This window comes from Mus caroli, unplaced genomic scaffold (assembly GCF_978045245.1).
Source record: "Mus caroli unplaced genomic scaffold, Mus_caroli_1 scaffold_14, whole genome shotgun sequence".
Classification (NCBI taxonomy): domain Eukaryota; kingdom Metazoa; phylum Chordata; class Mammalia; order Rodentia; family Muridae; genus Mus; species Mus caroli.
Window position 1 is genome coordinate 74,408,658 of NW_028227269.1, and position 27,660 is coordinate 74,436,317.

Genomic DNA, 27,660 nt, shown 5'->3' on the forward strand with positions numbered 1-27,660 from the left:
ACTGGACCCGGAGCACCCCAGTTGGGTAGACCAGCTGGCCAGCAAGCCCAGTGATCATGTCTGTCACTCCTCAGCCCCGGGGTTACAATTGTGCACCACTCTCCCTGACTTTCATTTGGATGCTGGGGATCTGAGCTCACGCTTGCCTGGCTCTCAGTTTTAGAACATTATCGTCAGTTCATGGAGATGATCTGCACCTATAGCTTCTGTCACTATTTCTTCTCCAACCTCCGAGCCCTAGATAACCACCGTTCATCTTCTTTGTCCATAGATTTGCTCCTTTGGACTTTTCTTATGAGTCGAATCATATGTGCTGCTTTGTGACTGGCTTTAAGCCCGTGGTACAATGTTTTTAAGGGTCATGCAGATGTACTGTGTAGCTGCATTCTATTCCTTTTTACTAGAGAGTAGAAGTCTGTTGTCTGACTATGTCAGGTTGTATTTCTTTATCTAGCACGTGATACACATTTTGGTTCTTCTGGCTGTGTGGGCTGTGAGAGCCACTGTAGGTATGAACATATGCATAATTTATTTGGGCTCATATATACTGAAGAGAACGCTTAGTGTTTGGGCATTTCTAATGTATGTCTGCATGTCAGTTCCTTTGTCAAAAACATAAACATTGCTGTACCTATCCAAACTCCTTAAGAGCCTATACTTTACACTAATATTTATCATAAAACAGAATTATAATAAAAAATTTCAATTATTCTTTTACTTATTTATAACAATTTCTCAGATAATTTTGGTAGACAATTTTTTTGTGTTTTTGTGATGAACTGTTTGCATAGCTGATTTGCATACTTGATTTTTTTTTTTTTTTTGACTCCACCTTCCAAGTACTGAGCTTTCAGGTGTGCACCACCCCACCTGGCCATAAATAGTCATTTTACAACACTATTGTTAACTGATATATCTTAAAATATATTTAATTATATATTTCCACTTACTATTTTTTGATACATGTTATCAAAAACTTAGAAACACGAGCATGAAACTTACGAAATTAATTTTTATAGGAGCTGAAACTGCCACTTGTGAAAATTCAGGACCAGCCCCCTGGGAACAGTTCTGGAACGAGTCTGTCTAAGGAGTCAGCTATGTCAGCAGAGCCTGGTGGAAGCCGTGGTGAGGATGTAAAGGTGAGGCTGGAAAGCTTTGCCTAGGCACAGAGGGACAATGTAGCCTTGTTATTTTTCCTCAGAAGAGGATGGTGAGGACAGTGGGTGTGCATTGCTAGGTAACAGTCACATCTCAGTTGATTAGGGACATGCTCTGGTGGGTGCACTCATGAAGTCACTTCATGTCTCTCTGGTCACCCACTCTATGCTTCTATGTCAATAAAAGTAGGCAGGACTTTTGAGTGGTGCCAATCAAGTTTGTATTTTCTTTGGAGGACTTCTGAGGAGTGTTTGAAAATGCTCTATCAGATGTGGCCACCCTGCCACCACCTACAGAGTTTATGCTCACGAGGTGGCAGTTGAGTGACCCAAACAACAAACCGCAAGCGAACCTAATGTGTAAATCAGTTTGCGACTGTGTGCTGGGCCGTCTTGTAGATCTTCTCAGCCACATGTGGGCTGTGGGTTGGGCACACCTGGCAACTAACTTCCAGCGTTGGCGAGCCACCAACCTCTTTTTGAGTTGCTTACTTTCTGTGGAGAGGAAGAAATACACTAATACTCTTTGCTGTGGTGGACAATTGGAGGGTGTTAGACTGTAAGTAAGACTACAGAACCAAAAATACACGTGTGACAGTAATGCCCGTGACTTTGCATATGTGCCATGCCCCAAACCCAGCCACATCACCTTACATAAGCGATTTTTGAATGCCTTTAGCCAGCTGGCAGAAGGAGTGCTAATGTTTTCAGAATGCCTAGCAGCTGGAGGGATGGCTCAGGGGTTAGGAGTGCTTGCTGCTCTTGTTTAGTGCCCAGGTTCAATTCCCAGCCACTCACATGATGGTCCACAACTGACTGTAACTCCAGGTCCAAGGGATCCAACACTCTCTTCTCACTTCTGTAGGCACCAAACACACACCAGCTGTACAAACATACATGGAGGTTATAACCTCTGGCTTCTCCACCCACACCCCAATTCCTGAATGACGACTCAGACTTATTATTTATTAATAAATGCCTAGGCCTTCACCTAGGCTTCTTCCCCGATTAGCTCATAACTCAGTTATACTATACTAATTATACTATACCTTTCCCCAGTATCATACATTCAATTTACTGCAAGTCTGGGTGGCAAATCTCACTCCTAAGTATTTCCCAGAGTTCTCTCTTTCTCTTGATGTCTCACCTTCTAGTCCTGTCTCAGCTTATTGGCCATCAGTTTTTTATTTTGACTGATCAGAAGGTGCCTTAGACAGGCAAGAAGACCAGAGACACATTTTCACACAGTGCATGTAAACATTATCCCTACACAATCAAGCACTGACACACATAAAATAAAAATTGAAAGAAAAAATAAAAGAATGCCTAATGGGCTAATAGCATAGAGACAAAACACTCAGTTGTCTGTTATGCAGAATCAAGCACTGACACACATAAAATAAAAATTGAAAGAAAAAATAAAAGAATGCCTAATGGGCTAATAGCATAGAGACAAAACACTCAGTTGTCTGTTATGCAGAAAGCTGGGGGTTTGTCTGTACCACTGCATGAAAAAGAAGAAAGAAAGAAAGAAAGAAAGAAAGAAAGAAAGAAAGAAAGAAAGAAAGAAAGAAAGAAAGAAAAGAAAAGAAAAGAAGGAAAGAAGGAAAGAAAGAAGGAAGGAGTGTAATCAAAGAAAATCTGGAAGGATCTCAATTTATGTGACGCTCTTTAAAATATAAGTCTCTGAACTCTTAAAAAGTTCAGATATATACCTGTTCATATGTGTGTGTATGTTGATACAGGTTCTCTCTGTGTAACCCTGGCTACTCTCAAACTCAGTAAGTAAGCCAGGCTGGTCTCAAACTCAGAGATTCTGAGTACTGGGGTTAAAGGCAGGCGCCAGTATGCCTAGCTAAAACCAACTTTGAAACTGTTGGTTGTGCAAAGCTACCAAGCTACAGAATTTTGAGAGACTGCTAGTGAGAACAGATTCAATTATTTTTGAAATTTTGTCTAAGCCTCCTTTATTATTTTAAATGTGTGTGTGTGTGTGTGTGTGTGTGTACATGTGATAGTCTTGCTATGTAGCCCAGGCTGTCTTCAAACACAGCCTTTTGCCTTTGCCTCCTGAGTGCTGACTACAGACACAAGCTACCATACTGAGTATCCCTTTTTTGCTTTTTTTCCCTTTGAGACTTAGTATTTCTACATAACACAGTTGTCCTAAAGATTACAATCCTCCCGCTTCAGAATACTACACTCCTGAATGCTGGGATTAGAGATATGTGACCTCGTGCCTGGCTCTGTATCTCTATTTGATCATATTGTATAATTAGTGTTAGTAATAGCTAAAGTTAATTATATATGAGTTTACTCAAGTTTATTCAGATTAACTTTCTAAGCTTCAGTGTTCCTTATAAAACGAGATAATATTATCTGGCTGACAGAAAGGATATAATTAAAATAACGTGCATGATCGACCTTCTCATTTGTCAAGTGATGTGTACTTTCATATTATCACTGTCAAACTAAGGTCTTACAACACAAGCGCGCAGTTGTGTGCACACAAATATGTGGCAGTAGCTCTAACACAACACTTAGATTTCTAGTAGGCTCTACCATCTGGGTCTGTAGAAGGATGCTTGCTTTGTGATGGTCACACAGGGGCAGAGAACCTAATAAATTTCTAACTCATTAGGAATACATACCTTATATGTTTCTCTGTCCTTGTCATTAAGCAAACACTATGCAACTTGGTGTTGAATTCACGCTCTTTAGGATGGTGATATAAGCAATGTTTCATATTGCATTGACATCTTCTTAGTGACCCCTCTGACTGTTCTAGGCTTCGGAAAAGCGGGAAGTAGAAGATGAAGAGTCAGCCGGACAATTGAAAGTGAACGAAGAAGTTGAAGGACTCATCAAACAGGTGACAACCTGGGAGTCACAAACCAAATCCATCTTGGATCTCCTTCAACATCAAGACCATGCCGATGGCTCCTCAGCGGACACCTTGCAGGTATGGATGTGACCATGTTTAAGAGGGAACACTCATGATTGGAAACTCATGTGGGCTTGTGTTTTAAGATAAACAAAAAATGTCAAAGAGTAATGAGCCTGCATTTAATTTTCTGTATTGGGAAATTTTAAGATGGCACCAATCTAATCACTGATTGCTTTCCACGTAATATGCTTGGAATGCTTTCTATGTATAAGGTCTTGACTCATTTTCCTGCCTATAAGGTGGGGATTATAACATTCTGCATGAGAGGCAGTAAGATGAATGAATGCATTAAGTCTCTGGTGGCTAGTTACAATGGGAACATACGGATTATGTAATCTGTGCCTTGAAGATTCTCCCATTTAACCAGTTATGTCCCCAACTCACTGATGGAGGGGTGACTGGGCGGTTTGAACTCCATTCTGCATCCATCCTCCAGAAATTGCCTCGAGTAAGAAGCAACAAGGTGCAAGTGTATCCCACTGTTACTTGGGATAACTGAGGATCTTTCCCGAATTCCAGCACAGCTGTAACATCAGGGGAACACGTCGTACCTGGGACAAGATAGGAAGTTTACGGAATAAAGGACCACCCGTAGACTTTGCTACATCTGTGCTGCTGGAAAGGCCTATAGCTCAACCTGCAGTATTTTCATTGTTTGTGATGGTGATAACTTAGTAGTTTGAAAAGTATTCTTACAAAATACCATTAGAAGAACTTTATCTGCTACTTTTTTTAGTTTCATTTTTTTTAAATGTAGATCATTTGCAATTTGTCTTAGTGAAATAAATGAAATAGGAGTCCAATACTAAGCAGATTTTTTAAAGCATAATTTTAAGGTTTTTTTTTCTTTAATTACATTTATTTACTTCGTGTGGGGGCACCATGCCACACTGCACATGAAGGGTATCAGAGTAACCTTCAGGAATTGAATCTCTTCTTTCACCATGTGGGTCCCAGGGATTAAACTCAGATCAATAGGCCTGGTGGCAAGCACCCTTACTAACAGAGCCATCTTGTGGGCCCTAGAGTATGATTTTCTTGTTTCCATTTCAACTTATTTTACATCTATTAAGAAAACAATAATAATGATCCTTCTTATAAACAGTAAGAATATAATCCTGCTATAATCACCTCAGTAATTCGAGAGTTAAGTAATCTCTACCGTATCAAAATCATAGGTCACATATATTTTATTTAGTATTGATTTCTTTAAATATATATCATTTGGGAGTTGGGCGAGACAAAGCTCACATAGATGGGCTGCCCTCAAATGCCTGAGCTCCTGACCCTTTCTGACTGGACCTCCTGGGTGTAAGAGACCAGGTGAACGCCACAGTGCCAGGCCAGAGGTATTTTAAGATTAGATAGGCTTCTAGATAATGTGGATGATCTGTCCGTTTAAGAGTTGTGCTGTCATACTTTATACTTTCATATCCACCGAAAAATATCTGTAAGAAGAGAACAGTAACTTCTTCGTGTGTCTTGACCTGTACTCAGTTCCTGGCAGAGACACAAATACTTTACAGTCAATGCTAAGGAGTGATTGAGAGCTGGAGAAAGGGGCCTTTTCGTCACACACTACCCCTGTCTATTACATGAGCTCATTTGTTACTTTTTATATAATTAAAAAAGAGAAAAAAGTCAAAATTAGAAGTGAATGTTCTAATTTCATAAAGATAAAATCACCACTCCTGCTACCTGGGAACCAGTCAAAGCCACCTGCGCATGCTTGGTTTCCCTGCCTGACTCCTGATTTATCCTATCCCTCCTGCTCCTGAGGTGCAGTTAACTTTTTTTTATACTAACTTGAAGGCTAGAAAGTCATTATTTACAAATAAGATTGAATTATCTTTTTTTTTTTTCCTTAACAGGGTTTCTCTGTATAGCCCTGGCTGTCCTAGAACTCACTTTGTAGACCAGGCTGGCCTTGAACTCAGAAATCCACCTGCCTCTGCCTCCCAAGTGCTGGGATTAAAGGCCTGTGCCACCACACCCGACCCTTCCCTGTATTTCTTTAAGGGGCTTATTTATTTTCTCTTTAAAGTCTTCATGTGGGTGCCCTAAAAAGCGGAATAGGAGCTGTCTCAGTCTCTGCTTCCTGCCATTGGATTCCCTTTCCTTACCTGGACTGCCTGGTTGGGCCTCAGTGAGAAAGGATGTGTCTACTCCTGCTGGGACTCGATGCCCCAGGATGGGGTGGTACCCAAGGGGGACTTCCTTCTCTAAGGAGAAGGGGAGGGGGCAATAGGAGAGGGATTTGTAAGGGTAAGACTGGGAAGAGAAGAGGGAAGGGGGCTGTGATCAGGATGTAAAGTGAATAAAAATAATTATAAGAGATCTTGTCAGAATTTGAATGTGTTAATATAGTATTTCAAATGTTTTACTTATTTTAAAAATTTAAGATTTATTTTTTCAAGATTTATGTATTATTTTTGTTTGCTTGTTTTTTTGTTTTGTTTTGTTTGGTTTGGTTTGGTTTGGTTTTTGAGACAGGATATATCGTCCTGGTTGTCCTGGAAATTACTATGTAAACAAGGCTAGTCTCAAACTCAGAGGTCTGCCTGCTTCTGTCTCCCAAATTCTGGCATGTGCCACTACACCTAGCAAGATGTGTGTGTGTGTGTGTGTGTGTTTGTGTGTGGTTTGAGCACATGCCTGTGAGGACAGAAGAGGGTGCCTTCCTGAAACTTGACTTAGAGGCAGTTATTAGCCATCTGATATGGGTGTTGGGACCCAAACTCAGGTCCTCTGCAAGAGCAGCAAGCGTTGCTTACCTGCCAGCCATTGCTCCAACCCTTATTTATTTATATTTTGGGGTAGTGTCAATTGCATTCCAGGTTGGCCTTGAACTTGCTGTAAGCTAAGGATACCCGTGACCTTCTGATCACAGCTGTGTTCCTGCACTCCTGATTTTATGGTGAATGGAACTCAGCTGCACGCATGGAAAGCAAGCACTATCCCAACTGAGCCACATCCCTAGCTCAAAATGTTTTTAATAAGAACATTTTTTTAAGAATACAAGTTTACCTCATTCTGGATTAACAGTTACCATTTTCCAGTTTCCTGAGGTATGCTAGTGTTTGACTTAGAATCTGAATATTTACTGCAATCTCTGATTTGTTTTATAGCATCTTATTGCTAAAGGCTCTGTGTATGAGGAACTTCTGGCCAGAACCGAAGATACTTTACAGATGGATGTTCAAAGGCCTTCGAACCTGGAGCCCTTCCAAAATGTCCCCAGAGCTGGCCTTCAGGCAAAGATCCAAGAAGCTAAACAAGGAGTTCAGGTCTCTAGTTAATGCTCTTTATTTAGTGAATTTATCGCTAAGGACCAAATTGGGCCAAGAGGACGATCTGGCCAGAATCTTGGAAATACTTTATAAAATATTAATTTTACATTATATTTTATTTCCTTATAATGTAGAGCACATTGGAAAATAGAGATGTTTTCAATTATATATTTATATGCCTGATTATAAAATATAAACTACTAGAAAAAATATTGGAAACACAAGAGTTTAGTAAGAAGTTGGCCCAGCTGTTCACTCGAGAGTTTCTTTGGTTTTTTTTTTCCTTCACAGATCACCATGGTAGAATTGTCTGCAGTGTTGAAGAACTTAAGTGATGAACCACTGGAGCTAGACCTGGGGCTAAAGCTGGAGGAGGCACAGAAGGAGCTGGAGTCCTCCATCTCGAGAGCTGAGCAGTTACTCGGGCAAAGAGAGCGCCCTGGTGGACTCCTCTTGAAGTACAAGGTGGGACGCTTGTTCCCATGGGAACAGATATCCGCTCTCAAGTGCTTGCCATCTGGATGCTTCCTTCACTGAATTCCACACAGAACTACTGTCAACTTGGAAAGTCTCCCCGGTATTAGGTGTTGTTCACCTGATAGCAGAAAGATAAATATTCAAGTAAAGAAGAGGACAGAGAGCGTAACTGAGTCCAAGACTGAGAAGAGCTTAGCTTCTCTGGCTTTTTTTTTTTCTAGTGTAAAATGAGCGTATTAATTCAGTACAGCCCAGGTACCTGATTTTCTGAGGCTTTAAATGGGAAAAAAGCATGCATAGAAGCACACTGTCAGTTTAAACTCTGCGAATATAAGTACTATTACTAACTTCCTATGAGAAAATTTATATAATCATATGCTTATCTGTAACTTAAAGACCCAATAGTATTGTTTTCTCTAGAGAGGGTTTGCTTCTTGTATTTTTTTTTAATTTATTTTATTAGTTACTAGGTGTGTGTGTGTACTCACATCTATATTATGCATAATAAGTAATAAGTAAGTTTCATTGTGACATTTTCATACATGAAAATATTTTTCTCAGCCCTTTCACCTCCCATGGACCTTTCCATTTCTCAGCTAGCCCCCTCCCAACATGAGTCTGTGGTGTATGTGTGTCATTCTTTGTGTATCTGTGTCCTATATGTGTGTGTGCCTGTCTCTGTGTCTCTGTGTATATGTATGTCTGTCTCTGTGTCTGTGCTTGTGTCTGTGTGTCTGTCTCTATGTCTGTGTGTCTCTCTGTGTGTGTCTGTGTAGCTCTGTGTGTATGTCAGTGGGAGCCTGGACAACTTGCGTGGTATACTCCTGGAATCTCAGAACTCAGGAGGTTGAGACAGGAGAATTGGGAATCCCCAGTCATCTTTTACACTATCTAGCAGTTGTAGGCCAGCCCTAGCTACCTAAGATTCAGAAAAGCAAGAGGTCACTCAGCCAATTAGTTGCTAATGTAGATTTCAGAAGAATCCATCTGTGAGCTTGTAAAGAAGAAGAGAAATTGGCTGGAGAGATGGCCCCATGGTCCAGAGCACCTGTTTTTGCAGAGGACGTGGGTTTGGTTGCCCACATTGGGCAACATATAACTGTTTGTAATTCCAGTGTCAGGGGATCCAATAGCCTCTTCTGGTCTCCACAGACACCTACATGCCCATGTCTGCCTGTATGTACAGAGAGGCAGACAAACACACCTATGCCTAAATTTAAAAATGATGATGGGCGCTCACACCAACAAATGAGACTGTGGTCTCACTTCTCAGGGAAGACAGAGAGAAGGGTATAGTGTTGTGTCTACAGTTGGTGCTTAACTAATGTGCATTGTGTGAGTCCTGTTTGATTGCCTTTTCAAGAGTCCTTCCTTCTCCTGTGCATTTCCAGCCCTTCTCAGAAACTTCCCAACTTGTTTTTGGTTCTGCCATTCACTGTTACCTAAGCCAGGTCCCTGCTCTCAGAGAATGTGCCAGGGAGGAGCAGACACCGAACCAGCAAGCCTGTCCCCAGCTGTTTACTGCAGCTTTTTCTTTGGGGCGGGACTGTCTGTGGACTGGTTGGTAACGATGTAATGGTATCTCCAGACTGCACAATATTGCTCTTGCCTAGTGTTGAATATTTGCCAAATAAACCCTACAGTCTTATTGTAAGCCTTATTGTATGCTAATTTTATCATTTCAAATGCCAAGTAGGTAAAGTCCTTTCAACAAAAACTAGTTTGTACTCTCTTTGAAAGGAGGCAAGATAGAGAAATAGGCCATCAGTCTCCACTTTCTACAAGATGTCTCCTGTGACTATTTAGATCATTGCCATAAACTCCCTCTGTGGTCCTTCCTGCTCTAACTTGGTAAAGTTAGCCCAGAGGATCTGCATCAGATTTTCACAATTTTTCCTTTCAGGAAGCATTGGAAATTCTTAATACCAATAGTCTGGCCAAGTATCTGCGAGCTGTTGAAGAACTGAAACGTACTGTCCCCGGTGGTGCGAAGCTGCAGCTGGAAGAACAGAGCCGAGTGGCAAGTGCCAAGTGGGAGGTGAGCGCCTAGGGGGCCTTGGGCTTGTGGGTCTGGTCCTGTGCCTGGTCATCTTTCCGAGCCTCCTCTGTCAACTTGGTGATACATTTGTGTTAGAGGTAGGGATCCCAGGCTCTTAACCTCAACCAGTGAGAACATCTTGTAGATCTATGGGCTGCTGGAAGAAGCGGAATATGCTTACACTGTTTCTTTCTCCGCCTCTCCACAATGTCTCAGCAGCAGCTGCCTTCTCCAGCAGTGGATACTGTTGACTCTGTCTTCCCTAGGCTTCAGGAAGGCGTCAAGCGCAGAGGCAGAGATGCTTTCTCCTGCTGCTTTTTGATAGACTGCCTTTTCCTTCTTAGTTTGACTGGTCTGAACTTTCATGCCTTGGAGCCTTTTAATATTCCCAGAATAAAAAGTTGAGCGTGTTTCTAATTTCCTGGATGGATCCTGACTGAGATAATGAGATAATGAGATCCAGACTGAATGGGCTGTATCCCTGCAGATTTCTCTAGTCAAGCAGGGGGAGGCTTTTGTGGAGGTAAAACTGTGACCCTGGGAAGGTTACTAAACTTCAGAAACCTCGATGGTAAAACGAGACTAACACAATATAATTGGCAGGTTATTACAAAGATTTACGTAAGTCATAGAGGATATGTTCAATAAATGATAATTATATTATGGATAACTGTGTATGTGTCTGGTGAGTATAGTCAGTTATCCAAATCTTTGGGTTCTGTGTCCATGCAGTCAACCAACTGGGGGACAAAAATGTTTGAAAAAAAGACCTGTGTCTATGCTGAAGGTGTATGGCCTTGCCCCGCCCCCATCCATGATTTATTAAACAATATAGTATAGCAGCTAATTGCATAGCATTACATTATGTTAAGCATTATATATAATCTAGAGATGATTTGCAGTGTATTGGAGATTGTATGTAGATAATATGGCACTTTTCAAAAAGGACTAGAGTATCCTCAGATTTTAGTTATCTCTAGTGGGGAGGGGGTTCTGGATCAAGGGAGATCTATGTAATTAGATTAAAATCTATTAATGGTTTTTCTGGACAAACTTATTTTTGTTTTGTTTTTTAGACAGGGTCTCATCTGTAGCCTTGGCTGGCCTGGAATTCTCTAGGCTAGCATTGAGCTCACAGCTATTCACCTGCCTCTGCCTCTCAAGTGCTGGGATTTTGAATGGGCTTTTATTTTAGAGCAAATAATCAAAGAATCAGTGCAGGGGCAGCTCAGAGAGTTCTAGTGAAGGAATCTGTCCCAGTGAGTGAGCCAGTATGGCAGTGTTATAGTAACTAAAGTTTGTGCTTCCTCAGCTCCGTGCCATCGTCCCCTGTAGTGCTTTTTGTCTGCCCCAGGACCCCATCCAGGACACAAACTTCATACGTTTGTCATGTCTCCTTAGATTAGATATCTTTTTAATGTCTATCCTCTCCAGACTATAGTTTTTCTTTCATTTTCTTGACAGCATCTTTCACAGTTTAAAACACATTTTTTTTTTCATTGTTAGAAAAAGACATAGGTTTACAGATCTTGGATGTTTTTAAACACTCTTCCCAGAGATAAAGAGGGCAGATGAACAGGTTGTGCAGGCTTCATTTCCTTCCTGTTGTTTCTATGGCTGATTCGTGGTAACTGGAAAGAGAGGCAGTGTGTTGTCCTCTTGTGATTAATATGCTCCTTTGTCCTTTGCAGCCGCTCCATCATGAAATTTCTTTGTATCTCCAACAACTAAAAATAGCTATTGAAGAAGAAAAGCTTAGAGACAATATTGCAAGACTTGAAAAGCAAATAAATAAAGAAAAGAAGCTTATCCGGAGAGGGAGGACCAGGGGCCTCCGCAAGGAACACGAGGTAAAGCCACCTGGCCCACTGCTGTTTGGCTTCCTATTGGCTGGGTAACCACTGTGTAAGTTCTTGGCCTCCCCTCCGATTGGCTGTGCCCTGGAGATCACTTGAGGCTGCTGACTACACGTCACTTGCCCCATCTGACCCCCGCTGGATGTGTTACTTGCTCGGTCTGGGCTCTATCTGGATCCTGGGCTTTCTACCCAGCGGATGTGAGAAATCTCAGCCATGAGTTTTTGTTCCATGTTTTGATCATGATGGTTGGGTACTGCCTGTTCCTGAGACTGCTCGTAACTGTCTCAACTACTGCTGTAATACAGATAATCTTGTAAGGATATGGGGTCCTCAAAGTAGAGCTTTTGTGAAAATGATCAAATCGAGTCGGGCAGGACTTGGGGGCTAGTGTGATGATTTTGTCTCCAGCCTATTTGATTGGGTTTGTGTGGTTGATAGGGCTCAGCCCTCTTTTCATTTCTCCTTAACTGCCAGTTTCTGCAGCTCTCACAATGTTACTCTTGCTTTCACAGACACCTATTACATATGTAATATATGTGTATGATATGTAATATATATGTGTGTGATTTATATACACATATATAAGATATATCTGTAACACACATATATATGTATATACGTGTGTGTGTATATATATGTGTGTATATGTGTGTGTGTATATACACACATATATATATACATATATATACATATATATGTATATATATATATATTTCTATCCTTTACAAATTTTCCCACTTTCATTTCTTTCCCTTAATATTTTAGTTTTTGGAAGGGATAGTCAACAGTTTTCACTACTTATATCTATCCTAACTATGCAATTATATTGAATTTTACTATTCGTCTGTTCATGGCTGTGCCCAAGTCTTTCTCTGGAAGATCCCTCCCCCCACCAACCCCCATCTCTACATCTGTTCCTGACTGGTGGGCATCACAAGTGCTCATCGGGGATTCCTGTGTCTGGAATGGAACCAGTAACCCTCACCTCTCGAACCTTGCTCCCTCCTCTCCTCAGCACCAGGGCGTGCTGTCTCTGCCATCTTCTCCTTCCCCTTCTCCTGCTCAGCTGTAGCCGAGTTTCTGAGAAGCCAGTACCATTAGCACAGAAATTTCTTCTCGTCCATCCACCATGTTTCCCCTTCCCTTACTCTGTTAGGAAGAAAATGGCTTCGTCATCTTTCACCACAGCAGTTTGCTGCTTGAGGAGTAGGAATCAGTGCTGGGGATTGAAATCCCAGGCATTGTGCACATAAGAAAGGCACTCTACCAACTAGAGATATCCCCAGGACCCAGAACTAGCCTCCCAGTGGTAGCCCTCTCCCTCTCCAAGGATGGCCCTAAGATCTTCAGAAGGATCCAGGGCATCCCTTCAGTGTCTCTCTCCTAGGCTGGGTACTCAAACAGCAGCAGGGACCTGTGCTTTCAGAACATTTACTACCTGTCATCTTCCGTCACTGGTGGACATGACTTCTCTGTGATGGCTGTGTTGTCAGCTTCACAGAAGCTGAGTTACTTGGGAGATGGGTCTCTGGGCATGCCTGTGAGGGGATCATCTTGATTGACAGGCGTAAAGGGCTATTCCTTAGGCAAGGGGTCCTAGACTGTGTTAGGTGGAGGAAGTGAGCTGAGTGCTAGCTTTCGCTCATCCTTCCTGGTTGTGGGAGCAGTGTGACCAGCTGCCCCCAGCTCCCGCTTCCTGGCCTCCCTGCTATGATGGGCTACATTTGGAACCGTGAGATAATCTGAACCCTTCCTCCTTAAGTTGCTTTCGTCAGGATGTTTGGCTATATCCACAGGAAGAGAATCTAAGACAATCCTCCAGTCACCCTTAGAGACCTCCTCGTCCCTTCCACATCCAGCTCGGATGGCTCCCTCTGTGAAGCAGGCAGGTGGTGGTGTTCTCATAACGTCATGATGTTACAGACCATTATTTGCATGTCAGTTACTGAAATGGGACTCTTTTAGGGCCGACCTCCTCATTGCTTTTCCGTAGTCCCTGTATCCATACTCAACGCATAGCAGACGGTCCATAAACCTGTGACCATATTCAACGCATAGCAGATGGTCCATAAAAGAGCATGCTGTCAAAGTCACGCACGCACCGGGAGTTTCTGGTCATATGCCCTCAGCTGATGCCCAGCTTTCTTCCCTCCCTCAGGCTTGCTTGTCTCCGGAAAGCATCAAGTGCCAGCTAGAACACCATGTGGGTGTCTTGAGGGTGCTGTGCGAAGAGCTGACATCACCAGAGGATCAACAAGAATTGAAGAGAGCACTCCGAGATTATGAACAAAAGATAGCGAGACTTCTGAAATGTGCTTCTGAGATTCACACAACCCTGCAGTCCTCCCAGGGAGGTGCATTGGAGGAGAGGTCAGTGCTTCAGACCAAGGCCAGAAGAAACTTTGCACAATCAAATGACATTTGCATGATCATGGTTTTTTTAGGTTCCATATTCACCCCATTCTATTTTAATAATGCAATTGTGATTCTTTCCTAGGAGTGCCTTGATCACAACTGAGAATGGCAGAAGGGATGCCGATGGCGAGGTACCACTTGAGATACCAGACAACCAGCTGTCAACTGAAAAGGTGTTAAATGCTGGTGATATATTTCACAAATAGACTCCATATAGGTTAAGTGGGCAACCACCCAGTACTCATGAGCATCAGCCTAATTATCTGATTGTCATCATCAGTTAAGATTTCCCACCTTTTATGAGATGCAAGAAACGCCACTCCTGAGAGAGTTAGAATGATGGCAACCAAAGCTATGGTGTGCCTAGCAATCTGAGAGTGTCCCAGTGGTTCCGAGCAAATCCTGAAGGCAAATTGTGTCCGCTACTGTTGCGGTGGATGAGGCTGACCTCAGTCTTCACGAGACAGCAGATGAGATAGATGAACGCATTTGGCTTCTTGGTAGAATGAATTTTGTTTCCCTTGTGAATTGGATTTGCTAGATTGCTGAAGATAGAGAAATTGGCATTTGCCATATAGCACAGTGAGAGGTGCTAGGCAGCAGGTGTTGGGAAAAGATGAGGAACACTTGTGTTCAGGGCTTTCACCTTTGACTGAGCCTGAGGTCTGATGCAGTCAGACACTGGAGCCTGATGGTATTCCTTCATCAATTAAAGGGTTACAGTCAGCACAGCAGATGTCATCAATGTGAGGTTTTGCCCTGAGCAGAGACATCACAAAGACTTGTAATCTTTCCTGATTTGGGGTATAAAGAATTATTCCTGAGCATAAAGCATTTAAGTTTTACAGACATGTAAATGTGTTTAAGTAATTGTCTTTACCATTTTGCATATTTGCTTAGGCGATGGAACCCATTAAGAATTTTAGCCAGACATCAGAATTAAAGCCCCAGCAAGAAGAAAGCATTATGGAGAAGGAAGGAAAGGATTGCAGCGCCTCTCTAAGTGACTTACAGGAGAGGTAATGTCCTTTTCAACAGTGAGGACCACTGAAAATCCTTTACCAGTGGCAGCATGTGATCTATACACATGTATGCATATATCATACATATAATATGTGATATATCATATGTGTAATATGCATATTGTGTGGTATAACATTTATATATGTGATATATACATAATATGAGATATGTACATTTATATATATGATGTATATGTATACACACACAATATGCATGTATATATACACACATGCACACTTTTTTGTGGATGCATGTGTGCATGTGGGCTTGGTGGCAGGTCCCTTTAACCACTAAGCCATCTTCATACCCCTGCCTTTTACTAAGGTTTGTTTATTCATTTGTGATGAGGGTGCATTGGTGGGTGCAGGTGTGTGGAAACAGAGGACAGTTTATAGGAGTCCTTCTCTCACATGGGTCCTGGGAATCAAAGTCAAGTCGTCAGGCTTGAAAGCATGTGCCACTGAGCCATCTGACCTGTCCATGTTATGCATTTTTAAGACTTGTATTATTCTTTAGTTATAGTTTTGGCATGTGGCTCTAATTTAAGCAGAAATTCCTTGGGCATTTCTGTATGCGCAACTGATAGTAATTTAAAAGTACTTCTATCTTATTTTAAAATTAAGTTTTAAAAATTTTAAATTTTAGTGTTATCAATTTATTTATTTATTTTTTGTTTAACAAACAAGAAATGGGTTTCACCATGTCATTCCATACAAGTGCATAATACACATTTCATTATTCTTTGCCCTGTCCTCTCTACTCCTTCCCCATACTAAGTCCTGTTGCATTTAAATTTCTCCCAGGTATGACACACAAAGGGAGCTTCTTGAGCAACATCTGCAAGACAGCAAATCCAGGGTGACGTCCGACTTTGCCAGTGAGCAGGAGAGGAGCAGCGCCTGCCTGCAGAGTAAACTGGCAGAACTGCAGGTAACCTCTGAGCATCAGTCCTCACTGTAGCAGACTACACCCCTTGAATAGAGCTGCGGCAGTTTTGTGGAGGTCACGTGTGTAAGATGTCTCTTTGTTAGACGGCATTTTTCATGTTCCTCTTGCCTGGATTTGCTTTCACATACAAAAGCCAGGACAGACTTTGGTTCAGGGTTTTCATTTATTGCCTTGTGGTCTAATCTTCAGTGTCCTCCCATCTCCTGCAGGGTCCTCCTACTTCCTGCAGGGACCTCCCACTTCCTGTCAGGTCCTCCCACTTCCTGCAGGGTCCTCCTACTTCCTTCAGGGACCTCCTATTTCCTGCAGGGTCCTCCTACTTCCTGTAGTGTCCCCCCTCTTCCTACAGGGTCCTCCTACTTTCTGCAGGAACCTCCCACTTCCTGTAGTGTCCTTCTACTTCCTTCAGGGACCTCCCACTCCCTGCAGGGACCTCCCACTTCCTGCAGGGTCCTCCCACTTCCTGTAGTGCCCTCCTACTTCCTTCAGGGACCTCCCATTTCCTGCAGGGTCCTCCTACTTCCTGCAGTGTCCTCCCTCTTCCTGCACGGTCCTCCCACTTCCTATAGTGTCCTCCCACTTTTCCTGGTTTCCTTCTTTTATTAGGCAACTCCCAGCTACACCTGCCATCTAGCTTCTCTTTCGTGAAGTGGACCAAACCCATCAGATCTTTGATGGATTAAACATGTTTATAACATGGTTAAGACATTGTATATATAATGAGCCAGTTAGAAATGTACATCTGTCTCCGGAAAAGTGAAGAACAAGTGAGCCTGTTGATCCTTCAGCAGGATTCTTAAAGGAGCCTCTGAAAGAGGGCTGGAGAGAGAGAGCTCAGGGGTCACGAGCACACACTGCTCTTAGGGTGCAAGTTCCATTCTCAGCGTCCGGGTCAGGGGGCTCATTTCCTTCTGTAATTCCTGCTCCAAGAGATCTGGCATCGAACTCTTCTGGCACTCTCTCATTCCAAGTTTTCTTTGAGTTAAGAATGTAACAATTTAGTACTCAAAGTAGAGTGGTTGTTACTTCATTTGTGTGTTTGTGCCTGTTGTGTACATATGTATGTGTGTTCATGTATGTACATGTGCTTGCCCATGCATATGGAGGTCAGAGGCCAGCATTGGGAGTCTTCTCTAATACTTTCCACCTACTTTTTGAGACAGGGCTTCTCTCTGGAGCATCTAGAAACTCCTCCCGAAAATCCTCTTGTCTCTGCCTCCCAGTGTTGAGATAGCAAGCATGCACCCCCATGCTTAGCTTTTTACCTGTGTGGTAGGATCAAACATAGCTCCTCATGCTTGTATGGTAGGCAGTTCACCAACTGAGGCATCTCTTCAGCTCCTGTATTTGAGGGGTTTGTGTGTGTGTGTGTGTGTGTGTGTGTGTGTGTCGGGGGGGGGGTGGCAAGTGATTTTGGAAACCTTTTAAAGCTGTATCATCAGCTGGTTTAATCTCATTGAATGAGGCTGCTGCTGTTGTTGCTGCTGCTGCTCTGTCCTTTCCTCCTTCTCCTCCTCCTTTAAATTGCATTTCACTTAATCATTTGAGTGTGTTTAGGTTGTGCATGTCACAGCATTCATGTGGTGGTCAGAGGACAATTTGCGTGAGCTGGGTCTCTCCTTCCTCCAGTGAGTCCTGTAGGAACAGACTTGGTCATAGGTACCCTGTCTGTTTCTTGCTGGTCTCTGAGTGAGAGCTATTTGCCATTGTTCCCTATAGGATAGGTCCTATGCCTCTAGGCTCGGATAGGCTGGCGAGTGTCTGGTTTTGTGAGAGAAGGGTAACTGAGCCTTTGACCCGTGACTTGAGACAGTGCCTCCTTTATTTCACTTAGGTCTTACAGGCTGACACTGATGCTCACTGGGAGAAGTTTGAAATCACTTCACTGAATTTAAGAAGACTGATGAGTGACGCAGAGAAGCCCGTGCTTAACCAGGAGAGAGACTTATTAAAGGGGAATGAACAGATTCTTCACGTGCTTCTTAACGACAGGTACACCTCAGGTTTGCAAACCAAGGGCTTGGTGCGTGGCTCAGTGTGTAAGTTATCTTAAGCAAGACTGTCACTACACTGAAATATCTCAGGTAGTTATCACAACCCACTTTAGATCTGTGGGTTTGGGTTTTAATGCCATGGTTTGTACATGTCACTATATATATTTTACTGGGTAGCCATTTCCTTGGCTTAAGGCGGGGGTGGGTGTGTGTGTGTGCAGGGGTTAGTATGTTTTTATAGGATAGCTCTTACCATCTTTGCATCACCTCTGGTTTGTGTTTACCCCAGAATGGAGTCACTGGAGATGGCGCTGCAGATAGTACTTCCTCTGGAGAAGGAGTGTTCTCTCCTGTGTGCCTCTGACCTGCCCCTCTGCACAGTGGCTGTCCAGGACCTGCATCCCATTGACATTGATGGTGTCTATCAGAACCTGCGGGTGAATAAATTCTCATACCATATTTACAAGACCTTCAATTCTTCAGAGATGTTCAAAAGATTTTAAAACATTTTTTAGTCATAGATAGAGTAGGTTTAGAATATAAACTGATATAGATTCCTTAATGATTTAGACTTGTTATTCATGTCTCCTTTCTTCTATCCCTTGAAATTTAGAGGTAGGTACCAAGGAGTAAGTAGAGGGATATTTTATTTCAATTTGAAATAAAGCCTTTCTTATGAATGTCTTTAGTGACTGAATTTCTAAACATTGTAGTTGACTCAGACTGAGGCTGGCATAATCTTTAGTTGATTCTTCATCCCGGATCCCATTTAAACACCCCTGCCATCGCTGTCAGGCAGAGCCCATTGCTGTTGGCCTGAAATTATTTTCTTTGCAGTAGTAGACCCGCATGCTTGTTTTCCTTATGGAATTCAAGCATGAGGAAGGTGTCAGGTAAAAAAACAGCTGCCATCAGCTCGTTTGCCGTTAAAATGTTGGCTGATTCTTAAACAGTCAGCTTTGGTTAAACTCAGAAACATTTTTGTAGCTCATGGTCAGCACTCAGTTTTTCCTGCATGGATGTAAGAGAAAGAATGCCAGTGTGAGAGAGAGAACACATGACCATGTGCACAGGTGCTCATGTGTGTGCATGGTGCATGCAGGGCTTCTCCTTCTCACTGTTTGTTTGTTTGTTTGTTTTTTTTGGTTTCATTTTGTCTTCTTTTGCTTTAGGATATCCGAGATTCCATCGCAAAGCAGATCAGAGTCTGTACCAGTTTGGAGGAGCCGAGTAACTCTGTACCAAGGGAGTTACACACACTAGATCAGTATGCGATCCAGGATATTGTGCTGAAGTGCAGACTCCAGCTGGAGACCATGAACCAGAAGGTAGAGATGAGGGAGGATGCCCTGGATGCTCTGGAAGGGTTTTTGGCATCTCTGAGAGCAGCTAAGCTCTCTGCTGAGCTCCCTGTAGACCGTCCTGCTCTGAACGCACCAGAAGATACCCCGGCAGTGAGAAGTGCTGAGGAAGACATTCTCCTGATGAAAGAGAAGGCCGGGCCTTTGGATGAACGCCTGAGGACCCTTGGCATAAACGTTAAGGATGCCGAGGGAGGGGAGAATACCACCTGTGAAAGACTGGTCGGTGCATTGTCAGTAAACTTAGTGGCCATGGATGGCCAGAGTAAAGAGGAAGGACCTCCTGAGGACAAGAAGTTACTGGAAGCTTGTAGTTCCAAAAATCACGAGCTCTTTAAAAACATTCAAGACCTCCAGAATCAGATCAGTAAAATTGGTCTTAAGGATCCCACTGCTCCAGCTGTGAAGCATCGGTAAGAAAGGGGTTGTTCTCTGTCATCCACGGTGACACTCGCTGCCGTTTCAACCCTTCTGGGTCTTCTGTTTCCATCTCATCCCTCTAACTATTCCTGTTCAGCATGCCTTCCAACAGACTTTTACACAAATTTACTTTTTATTGAGAAGGTTCCTCTACAAATATTCATATTTTCCTCTGCCATGTGTCATGGACACGGGACAGTGGAGTGAGACACGGGTCAAGGACATGTGCTATTTTCAAGGACCTGCGATCTTTGCATGCACTGTGGTGTTCCCTTAAGGGTGAGCCTAGCCGGTCTCACAGAGTTCATATTTGCCTCAGTTGCTTGTCTCAGTTACATTTTCCCATTCTTGTGATAAGATATGGACAGAAGGGGCTGCACAGAGAAAGCATTATTGGCTTGCTGTTTGGGAGTTAGCTAGGTCATGAGGGGAAATCCTGACCTTGGCTGCTCAAGGCAGCAGCCAAGCACAGTCAGGAAGCAGAGACCCATGGGTATTAGTGGTCAGCTCACCGTCTCCTTTTGGTCCACTCCAGGAACCAGATCCAGTTCCAGCTCTCGAAATGATGGTCCCTACAGCTGGTGTGGGTCCTCATGTCTCATTCATTCTAGTCTAAGTCACCCACGCAGGTGTGAGGCAATTCTTGATCCTGTCACGTTGACGATATCAGCCATCCCAAAGTGACAGGAATAGCAATAGAAGGCCATCTGCCATCCCCCTGTCCCTGGACTTTCTTAGTTCTTTGGTCATCTCTGGCCTTCCCAACAGGGTTAGAGTTCTGCTGAGTTTAAAGAGGCACTGTGGAAACTGAATGAGGTTGGCAGTATTCAGCATTCCGAATATGGCCGCCAGCTCATGCATGCTGAGGTATTAGCAGGAGTTGCTCGTGTAGAGTCTCACTCTTCTTTCCAGACCTTTCCCATTGTCTTATGACTGTAGCTCCTCTGGCTTGGTGGTCTCTTTAAGGATTTAGCTGACCCAAGTCCCTTAGTATATTCAAATATGCTCTTCCAAAATTTCAGCTCAGGCCCAATGAGGCTTCCATCCTCAGAGACCCTTAGAGTCTGTGCTGAGCTATGGAGCTATTCATTTATGTGGTTATTACTTCAATAATTTTAATTATATGTTCACCAAAAATTAATGGATATTAATGTATGAATTAATTGTTGATAAATAAAAATCGTGTATTTGTGTAGCTACAAATAGGACAAATGCGTATTTTGTGCTAGACACAGTTTTGAGTGTTGGGAATACCACAGTTAACAAAATAGACAGAAAGTTCTTGGCTTTTCTAGAGCTTAGCTTACCCTGGGAGGGCTAAGGTATGTAGTGTGACTGATGATGAGAATCCTGAGAAAGAAGAGGGAGAGGTTGGGATGGCTGGGTGAGTGACCAGGGGCAGCATCACTGTGGACATGCTATACGCATCAAATGAGATCCAAGAGCAAGCCTCATGGTCGCCATGAGGAAGAGCCTTCTGGGCTGAGGGATCAGCAGTTACAAACCCAAGTATGATCTCAAAGGAGGTGATAAAGGACAGCACTGAGGGATGTGGTGTCACAGCAGGGATGGGGCATAACTTATACCGGCTTTCTCTGAGTGACCTGATGTCATTTGAGGGTTCTAAGCAACAGAAAGTGACCTGGTTTAAACCTTATCTAGTTCTCTGCCGAGGGCCAGCCCCAGAGGTTCTTCTTTCCGGTTCTTGGTTCTCCTTGAGACAGAGGAGGGGGGAAGAACGTTGGTAGGGTTAAGACTTGGTTTTATGAGATATTTGGGGTTGCTGTATAGTAACCTGCCTTAAGTTTAAGCCACTTGCTGAGGTAGCTGGCTGTCCTGTCTGAGTTCCTCTGAAGCCAGAAACTGTTCAGTCCCTCATTATAAAACAGCAGGGGATACGTGAGAAGAATTTCTGCTGCTGCTCCTTTCTCTGGTGAATCAGCCAGAAACCTCTCTGGATAAACTCAGCGAACTCTTTGTGAACCTGGGAGGAAGGAAAGGAAAAGAATTAAGATGCTACACACAGGCAAATATGCACAGGATGAAGACCTAGACAGTGTGAGGGTGTGGGGATCTCGTTTGCAGTTAGGTGAAGGAGCAGCAAAGGAAAGACCATGGAGGTGGTTCCAGGGCCAGTTGGAGGCAAGGAGGTGGGGCCTGAGCTCTTGCAGCTTATCTTCAGGTGATGGGTCTCTTTCAAGGTTGGTTTGCAGGAGAAACCATTAGTTGAATGACTCCTTTTTGAATTGGGAGAGCTTTTTGTATATGATGTATATGATGTCCCACTCTTTCCTTCCTCCTTGGCTCTCACCCTTGCTTTGTTTAATCATCTATCTATTCATATCATACCCCCCCTCTCTCTCTCGCTGTCTGTCTGTCTGTTTGTCTCTCTGTGTCTCTGTCTCTGTCTCTCTCTGTCTCTCTGTCTCTCTCTCTCTCTCTCTCTCTCTCTCTCTCAAATACATATATATATATATGTTCAGTAAAATGCCAAATAACATTCTGGTAATGCACAGAGCCCTCTGGTCTCTGTGATGCAGGAAAGCATTCCTGTATCTCTCCTTTGTAGTAGGAGTGTTTAATTTTGTCATTAATCTCACGAGGACAAATGAAAGGACTCTCTTGACATTCCCCATGTTTTGTTGAGTCAACTGGGTCAACAGTTGGCTAATACACCTTTTTTTAAATTCCATACTCTAGGAAAAAGTCATTACTCAGGCTGGATAAGGACCTAGATGGATTGGAAGAAGAAAAGGTGCGCATACAAAAAATAGCTGGCTCTCTCCCACGATTCAAGGACGGCAGTGAGAAAATTGTGGTTCAACAGTGTGAAGACACAGCAGCCTTGTGGGAGAGTACGAAAGCTTCTATCACAGAGAGGTAGGAGAAAAATCCCTTCTCAATCTGAGAGTGTGTCTGTGTGGCTAACATTCTGAAGTTTTTGTACTGTATATCTCTCCAGAGCTTACACGTTCTTGAGAGAAGACAGTACATGCAACCTCTCAAGGACTTCTTAGACTTGAGTTCCAATCACAGAGACACCCTTGTGTTGTTTTTGACAACATGTAATCTTATATGTCTCTCCAGAGCTTACACGTGTTAACATATTCACACAATTAATAAAGGTATGAATCTAGTGATTATTTATTTATTCAGTCTACTTGCTACATCATCATTATTGGTAATGTGATCAAGCCACGTGGAGAGGGAAAGTCCTTTTGTGACTTATGAGTAGGTGTTACAGCATACACAGTGTTATTTCAGACTGTTTCCTTTCTGCCCTTCTACACAGCCTTGAACAGTGTGGAAGTGCTCTGGAGCTGTTACGACAATACCAGAATATTAAAAACAACTTGACAGCTTTGATTCAGAAGGAAGAGGGCATCATCTCCCAGCAAGCTTCCTACATGGGAAAGGACAACCTGAAGAAGAAGATAGCTGAGGTGAGCCTTCCTTTCAAAAGAGCTGTCCGGTGTGGTGATGTGGCTGATGAGCCCAACAGTAAAGAGATGTTATGAAAGAAATCATCTTTGGAACTTGGTTTCAAAGAATTTAGTAGTGACTATTTTACCAAACACTTAGGAATTTATCAGATCTATCACCAGAGTCAGAAAAAATCAGTTTCCGAGTTGGTACTGACTTACTTTGGTTTGGGACATAGAGACTTAGCTATAGGACTGTGGGTTGCAGCCTTGCCCCAGGGTTTTAACTGAAAGGGAATGTGAGCCCTCATGCAGGCCTGCGAGATGAGATGGTAGGGCATCCTTCTCTATTGCTTACAGACAAGGAGGACATTACAATGCCAGTATTTCTTTCTGCAATGATGTGCCAGCTGAATCCACCAGTTGGCTAGCTGTGTTGATGGCTTCACTAGTCCCAGCTCCATATGCTAAGGACAACAACATCTTTTGGACACTAGATGTCATTATTTTCTATGAATTTACATGGTTAGACAGGAATACACCACACTATTTACTCTATGACTGTACATTACAATGATGCCTTTCCCACTGACTCATGAGATTTAAGCTACAGGGATGTCAAACTGTCACAAGCATCTATGACATGTAACCTTCTTGATGCATTTGATTATTAGTAAGTAGTTTCATTAAATTTCTTATTCTTTTTAAATCGATTTTTAATTCATGAGTTAAGTTTGTGTGCATGCGTGTTTTGCCTGCATGTCTGTCTGTCTGTTACTTGTATACCTAGTGCCTATGAAGCAGTGGGTTTCACCCTGTGAGTCGCCACCCCCTGTGGGGGAGGGGCTGGGGGGCAGATTGAACAGTCCTTAGGCACACCTAAGACCACCAGAAAGCAGTAGCAAAATTATAGTTATGAAGTAGCAACAAAAGTGATTTTAGAGTTGGGGATCGTCACAACATGAGGAACTGTACTAAATGCTTACAGCATTGAGAAGGTTGAGAACCACTGCAGTAGAGGCTAGAAGAGGGCATTAGATCCCGTGGACCTAGAGTTACAAGCAGTTGTGAGTCCCCATGTGGGTGGTGGGTCTTGAACCAAGGTCCTGACAGCTGAGCCATCTCTCCAACACCCTAAACTTCCTATTTCTTGAGAGCAACCCCATAGAAGTATCATCAACCAGATTAGCTTTTTAAATTTTTGTTTATTTTAAAAATGTACAGATGTTTTTATTTCCTGTGTGTGAATGTTTTGTCTGTATGAATATGTGTGTGCCACATGCATGCCTGGTGCCCACCGAGGTCAGAAGGCACTGGCTCCCCGGAACTGGATGGTTGTGAGTCATCATGTGCATGCTGGGAACTGAACCCTGGTCCTCTGCAGAAGCAGTCTATGCTCTGAACCACTGAGCCATTTCTCTATCTCCAATCAACCAGATTCTTATGGGAAACTTAATCTTAGAACCATTAACCCCTGTGCTTCAGTGACACCAAGACTGTCAGTCATGGCTCTTGTCTGAGCCCCATTTTTGCAGAGCTGACTGACTATACTAAAGCAACCTGCTGAGTGACATTAGTTGTAAGATGGTGACTGTGTGGCTGATTTCATATCAAACTTAATTGAAGGAGGCCACCAAGATCATGAAGCAGGCCATTAGCTGGCATTACAGATGGTTTTCCTAGTTGTATCCAGTAGCTCTGAGATTCATGGTCTTGAGGCCTAGAAGGAGTCTGTCCTAATTTCCCATGGTTCCCTTGGGTCTTAGAGGTAGCTAGCCAGCAAGCAACTCCTGGGGATAAGATCTCCCTTTGTCAATCAGCAGAGTCTCACAAGGACGGTCACTTCCTCCTGAGCCTCCTCAAGGCTCAGACTTGAACTTGCCAATCCTCATGCCTCAGGCTCCCGAATGCTGGCATTTAAACACGGACTACTATGCCCAGTTTTAATTTCCCGATTTAAGCTTCTTAGATTGAGATAAGTCTTCATTCACATGTCGTCACATGTCGTAATGAAGTGCCCCGTCACGCCCTCTACTCAGTTTCTCCAGAGATAAAATCGCCAGGACAATCATGAGTTCAAGCCCAACCTGAAGTATGTAACGAGACTGTCCAAAAGTAACCCAGCGTGGCATGAAGGCAGAACATGGTATGCATGGGACTTTGGGTTTGACTCCAGTACCAAACCCCTGAAACAAGAATTTAAAAATAGATACAGGTTTCATAATGCAGAGTAGGAGGAAAACTGAGTAAAGATTATCAATAAAATAATTGCATTCTAGCCGGCCGTGGTGGCGCACGCCTTTAATCCCAGCACTCGGGAGGCAGAGGCAGGCGGATTTCTGAGTTCGAGGCCAGCCTGGTCTACAGAGTGAGTTCCAGGACAGCCAGGGCTACACAGAGAAACCCTGTCTCGAAAAAAAAAAAAATTGCATTCTAACAATTGCGCATTGGGAAAGCAGAACAGTTGCAGTAGCGTTGTGATCCCTTTTGTTTGTTTTACATTTATTTACCTCGAGAGAGGACACGGATGTCACAGAGCATGTGTGTAGGATAAGTTGTGGAAGGGCAGTCATTTGTCCTTTGCGTGGAGTCCTGGAGATCAAGCCCAAGGCTGTGAGGCTTGGCACCAATGACCCTTACTCCACTAACCCATTCTGCCCGCCCTTATGGTCATTTCTGGGGGGAGGTTGAATAATAAAAAATAGAATTGTTCTCCCAGTTGCCTCTCTCTATATATGTTTTGAATATATATCTTTTGCTGTTTTTTTTTTCTTTACAGATTGAAACTGTCAAAGAAGAATTCAGCAACCATTTAGAAGTTGTAGACAAGATAAATCAGATTTGTAAAACCCTACAATATCATCTGAATAAAATGAAAACCTTTGAAGACCCCCCCTTTGAAAAGGAGGCTAATGCTATTGTGGACAGATGGCTTGATGTATGTGACCAGTTAATTAACTAAAAGTTATGTTTCATAACAAATTGATATTTAGAGAGAATATCTTTAGTGTTCTTATGATACTGAAAATTTAAGCTGTTATTCTTTATAATAAATAATATTTTTTACTTTTTGGTAAAAAATGTAGTATAATAACTTAGGAATTAATTCCATCTCAAAGTTAGACATTACTAAGAAATGGGACCTTAGTCTTCCAGATTTTGTGTTTGTGGGGTGTGTGTGTGTGTGTGTACTTGCTTGAGCTTCAGTGTGTGTGTATGTGCCAGGCATGGTAATGTACACCTGTAATCCCAGCACTTGGGAGATAGTAGTATAAAGATAATGAATTGAAGGCCAGTCTGAGCTTCATGAGAGCCTGTCTCGAAAAAATAAAAATAACCAGGCAAGGGTGTATGCTGTTAATAAAAGCACTTGTATGATCTCTGTGAGTTCTAGGCCAGCCTGGTCTACATAGAGTTTCAGGTCAGCCAAGACTTCATAGTGAGTCTTTGTCTCAAAAAAAAAAAAAAAAGAAGCAAATCTTTAAAAATTGTATTTAATATATTGAAAATAAATTAGCCACATGACCTTTCATTCAGGATCTTAATATTTAACTCTACACTTGATGCATTTGTAGTTTAATTTGATATTCTTGTGAGTCACAAACTGAGTTATCTGTATTTTTTAATTAATCAGATAACTTTATTTATTTATTCATTTATTTATTGAGACAGGGTCTTGCTATGTAGCGCAGGCTAGGTTTTAACTTACTACGAAGCCCAGGATGGCCCCAGACTTGCACTGAGACTCCTGCCTCATTCTCCTCAGTGCCTGGATTAGAGCATGCGCCACCATGCCCTTCTTGAGACAAGGCCTTATGTAATATAGCCTGGTCTTGATCTTCCAGTGATCTTTCAGAGTTGCTTTGAATTACACACATGCTCTAACAAGTCTGCTGAGATTTTTTTTTAAAGAGATCAGGCAACATGATATATGAAAGTAATTTTTTTGTTGATGAATCAGACAATTAGCTTCTATTAAAATATTTCAAAACAAGAGAATGAAACAATGTTCTCCACACCCATGTCCATATTTTCTATTTACAATCTGCTATAGATTAATGAGAAGACAGAAGAATATGGTGAAAATCTTGGCCGAGCGCTGGCCTTGTGGGACAAACTTTTCATCATAAAAAACAACATTGACGAGTGGACTGAACAGATCCTTGGAAAAGCAGAATCCCATGAGCTGACTGAGGAGGACAGAGGAAGGCTGAAGGTAACTCACCCTGAGAAGACAGGGGCCCTGGCTACCTTAATGTTGCCTTTGCCTTTTGCCTCAGGGCAGAATAATTGCAATGAAACAATG

The 27,660-nt window shown here is 42.7% G+C and overlaps 1 protein-coding gene across 10 annotated transcripts in view; it reads left to right on the plus strand.

Moving 5' to 3' along the window:
• Positions 1–27,660, plus strand: part of Syne2 (spectrin repeat containing nuclear envelope protein 2) — a 301,122-nt gene that overhangs the window by 94,890 nt on the left and 178,572 nt on the right. For 9 of the 10 annotated variants that reach the window (XM_085830464.1, XM_085830468.1, XM_085830471.1 and 6 more), the window contains exons 18-34: positions 1,020–1,142; positions 3,949–4,122; positions 7,236–7,394; positions 7,689–7,862; positions 9,778–9,912; positions 11,604–11,762; positions 13,930–14,141; positions 14,269–14,359; positions 15,087–15,205; positions 16,013–16,139; positions 17,992–18,149; positions 18,441–18,588; positions 19,324–19,925; positions 22,633–22,812; positions 23,225–23,375; positions 26,134–26,292; positions 27,409–27,570. In XM_085830464.1, coding sequence (XP_085686590.1) covers positions 1,020–1,142; positions 3,949–4,122; positions 7,236–7,394; positions 7,689–7,862; positions 9,778–9,912; positions 11,604–11,762; positions 13,930–14,141; positions 14,269–14,359; positions 15,087–15,205; positions 16,013–16,139; positions 17,992–18,149; positions 18,441–18,588; positions 19,324–19,925; positions 22,633–22,812; positions 23,225–23,375; positions 26,134–26,292; positions 27,409–27,570 — 3,033 coding nt within the window. The remainder of the gene's footprint in view (positions 1–1,019; positions 1,143–3,948; positions 4,123–7,235; positions 7,395–7,688; positions 7,863–9,777; positions 9,913–11,603; positions 11,763–13,929; positions 14,142–14,268; positions 14,360–15,086; positions 15,206–16,012; positions 16,140–17,991; positions 18,150–18,440; positions 18,589–19,323; positions 19,926–22,632; positions 22,813–23,224; positions 23,376–26,133; positions 26,293–27,408; positions 27,571–27,660) is intronic. The other variant, XM_085830470.1, reaches the window with a different exon arrangement.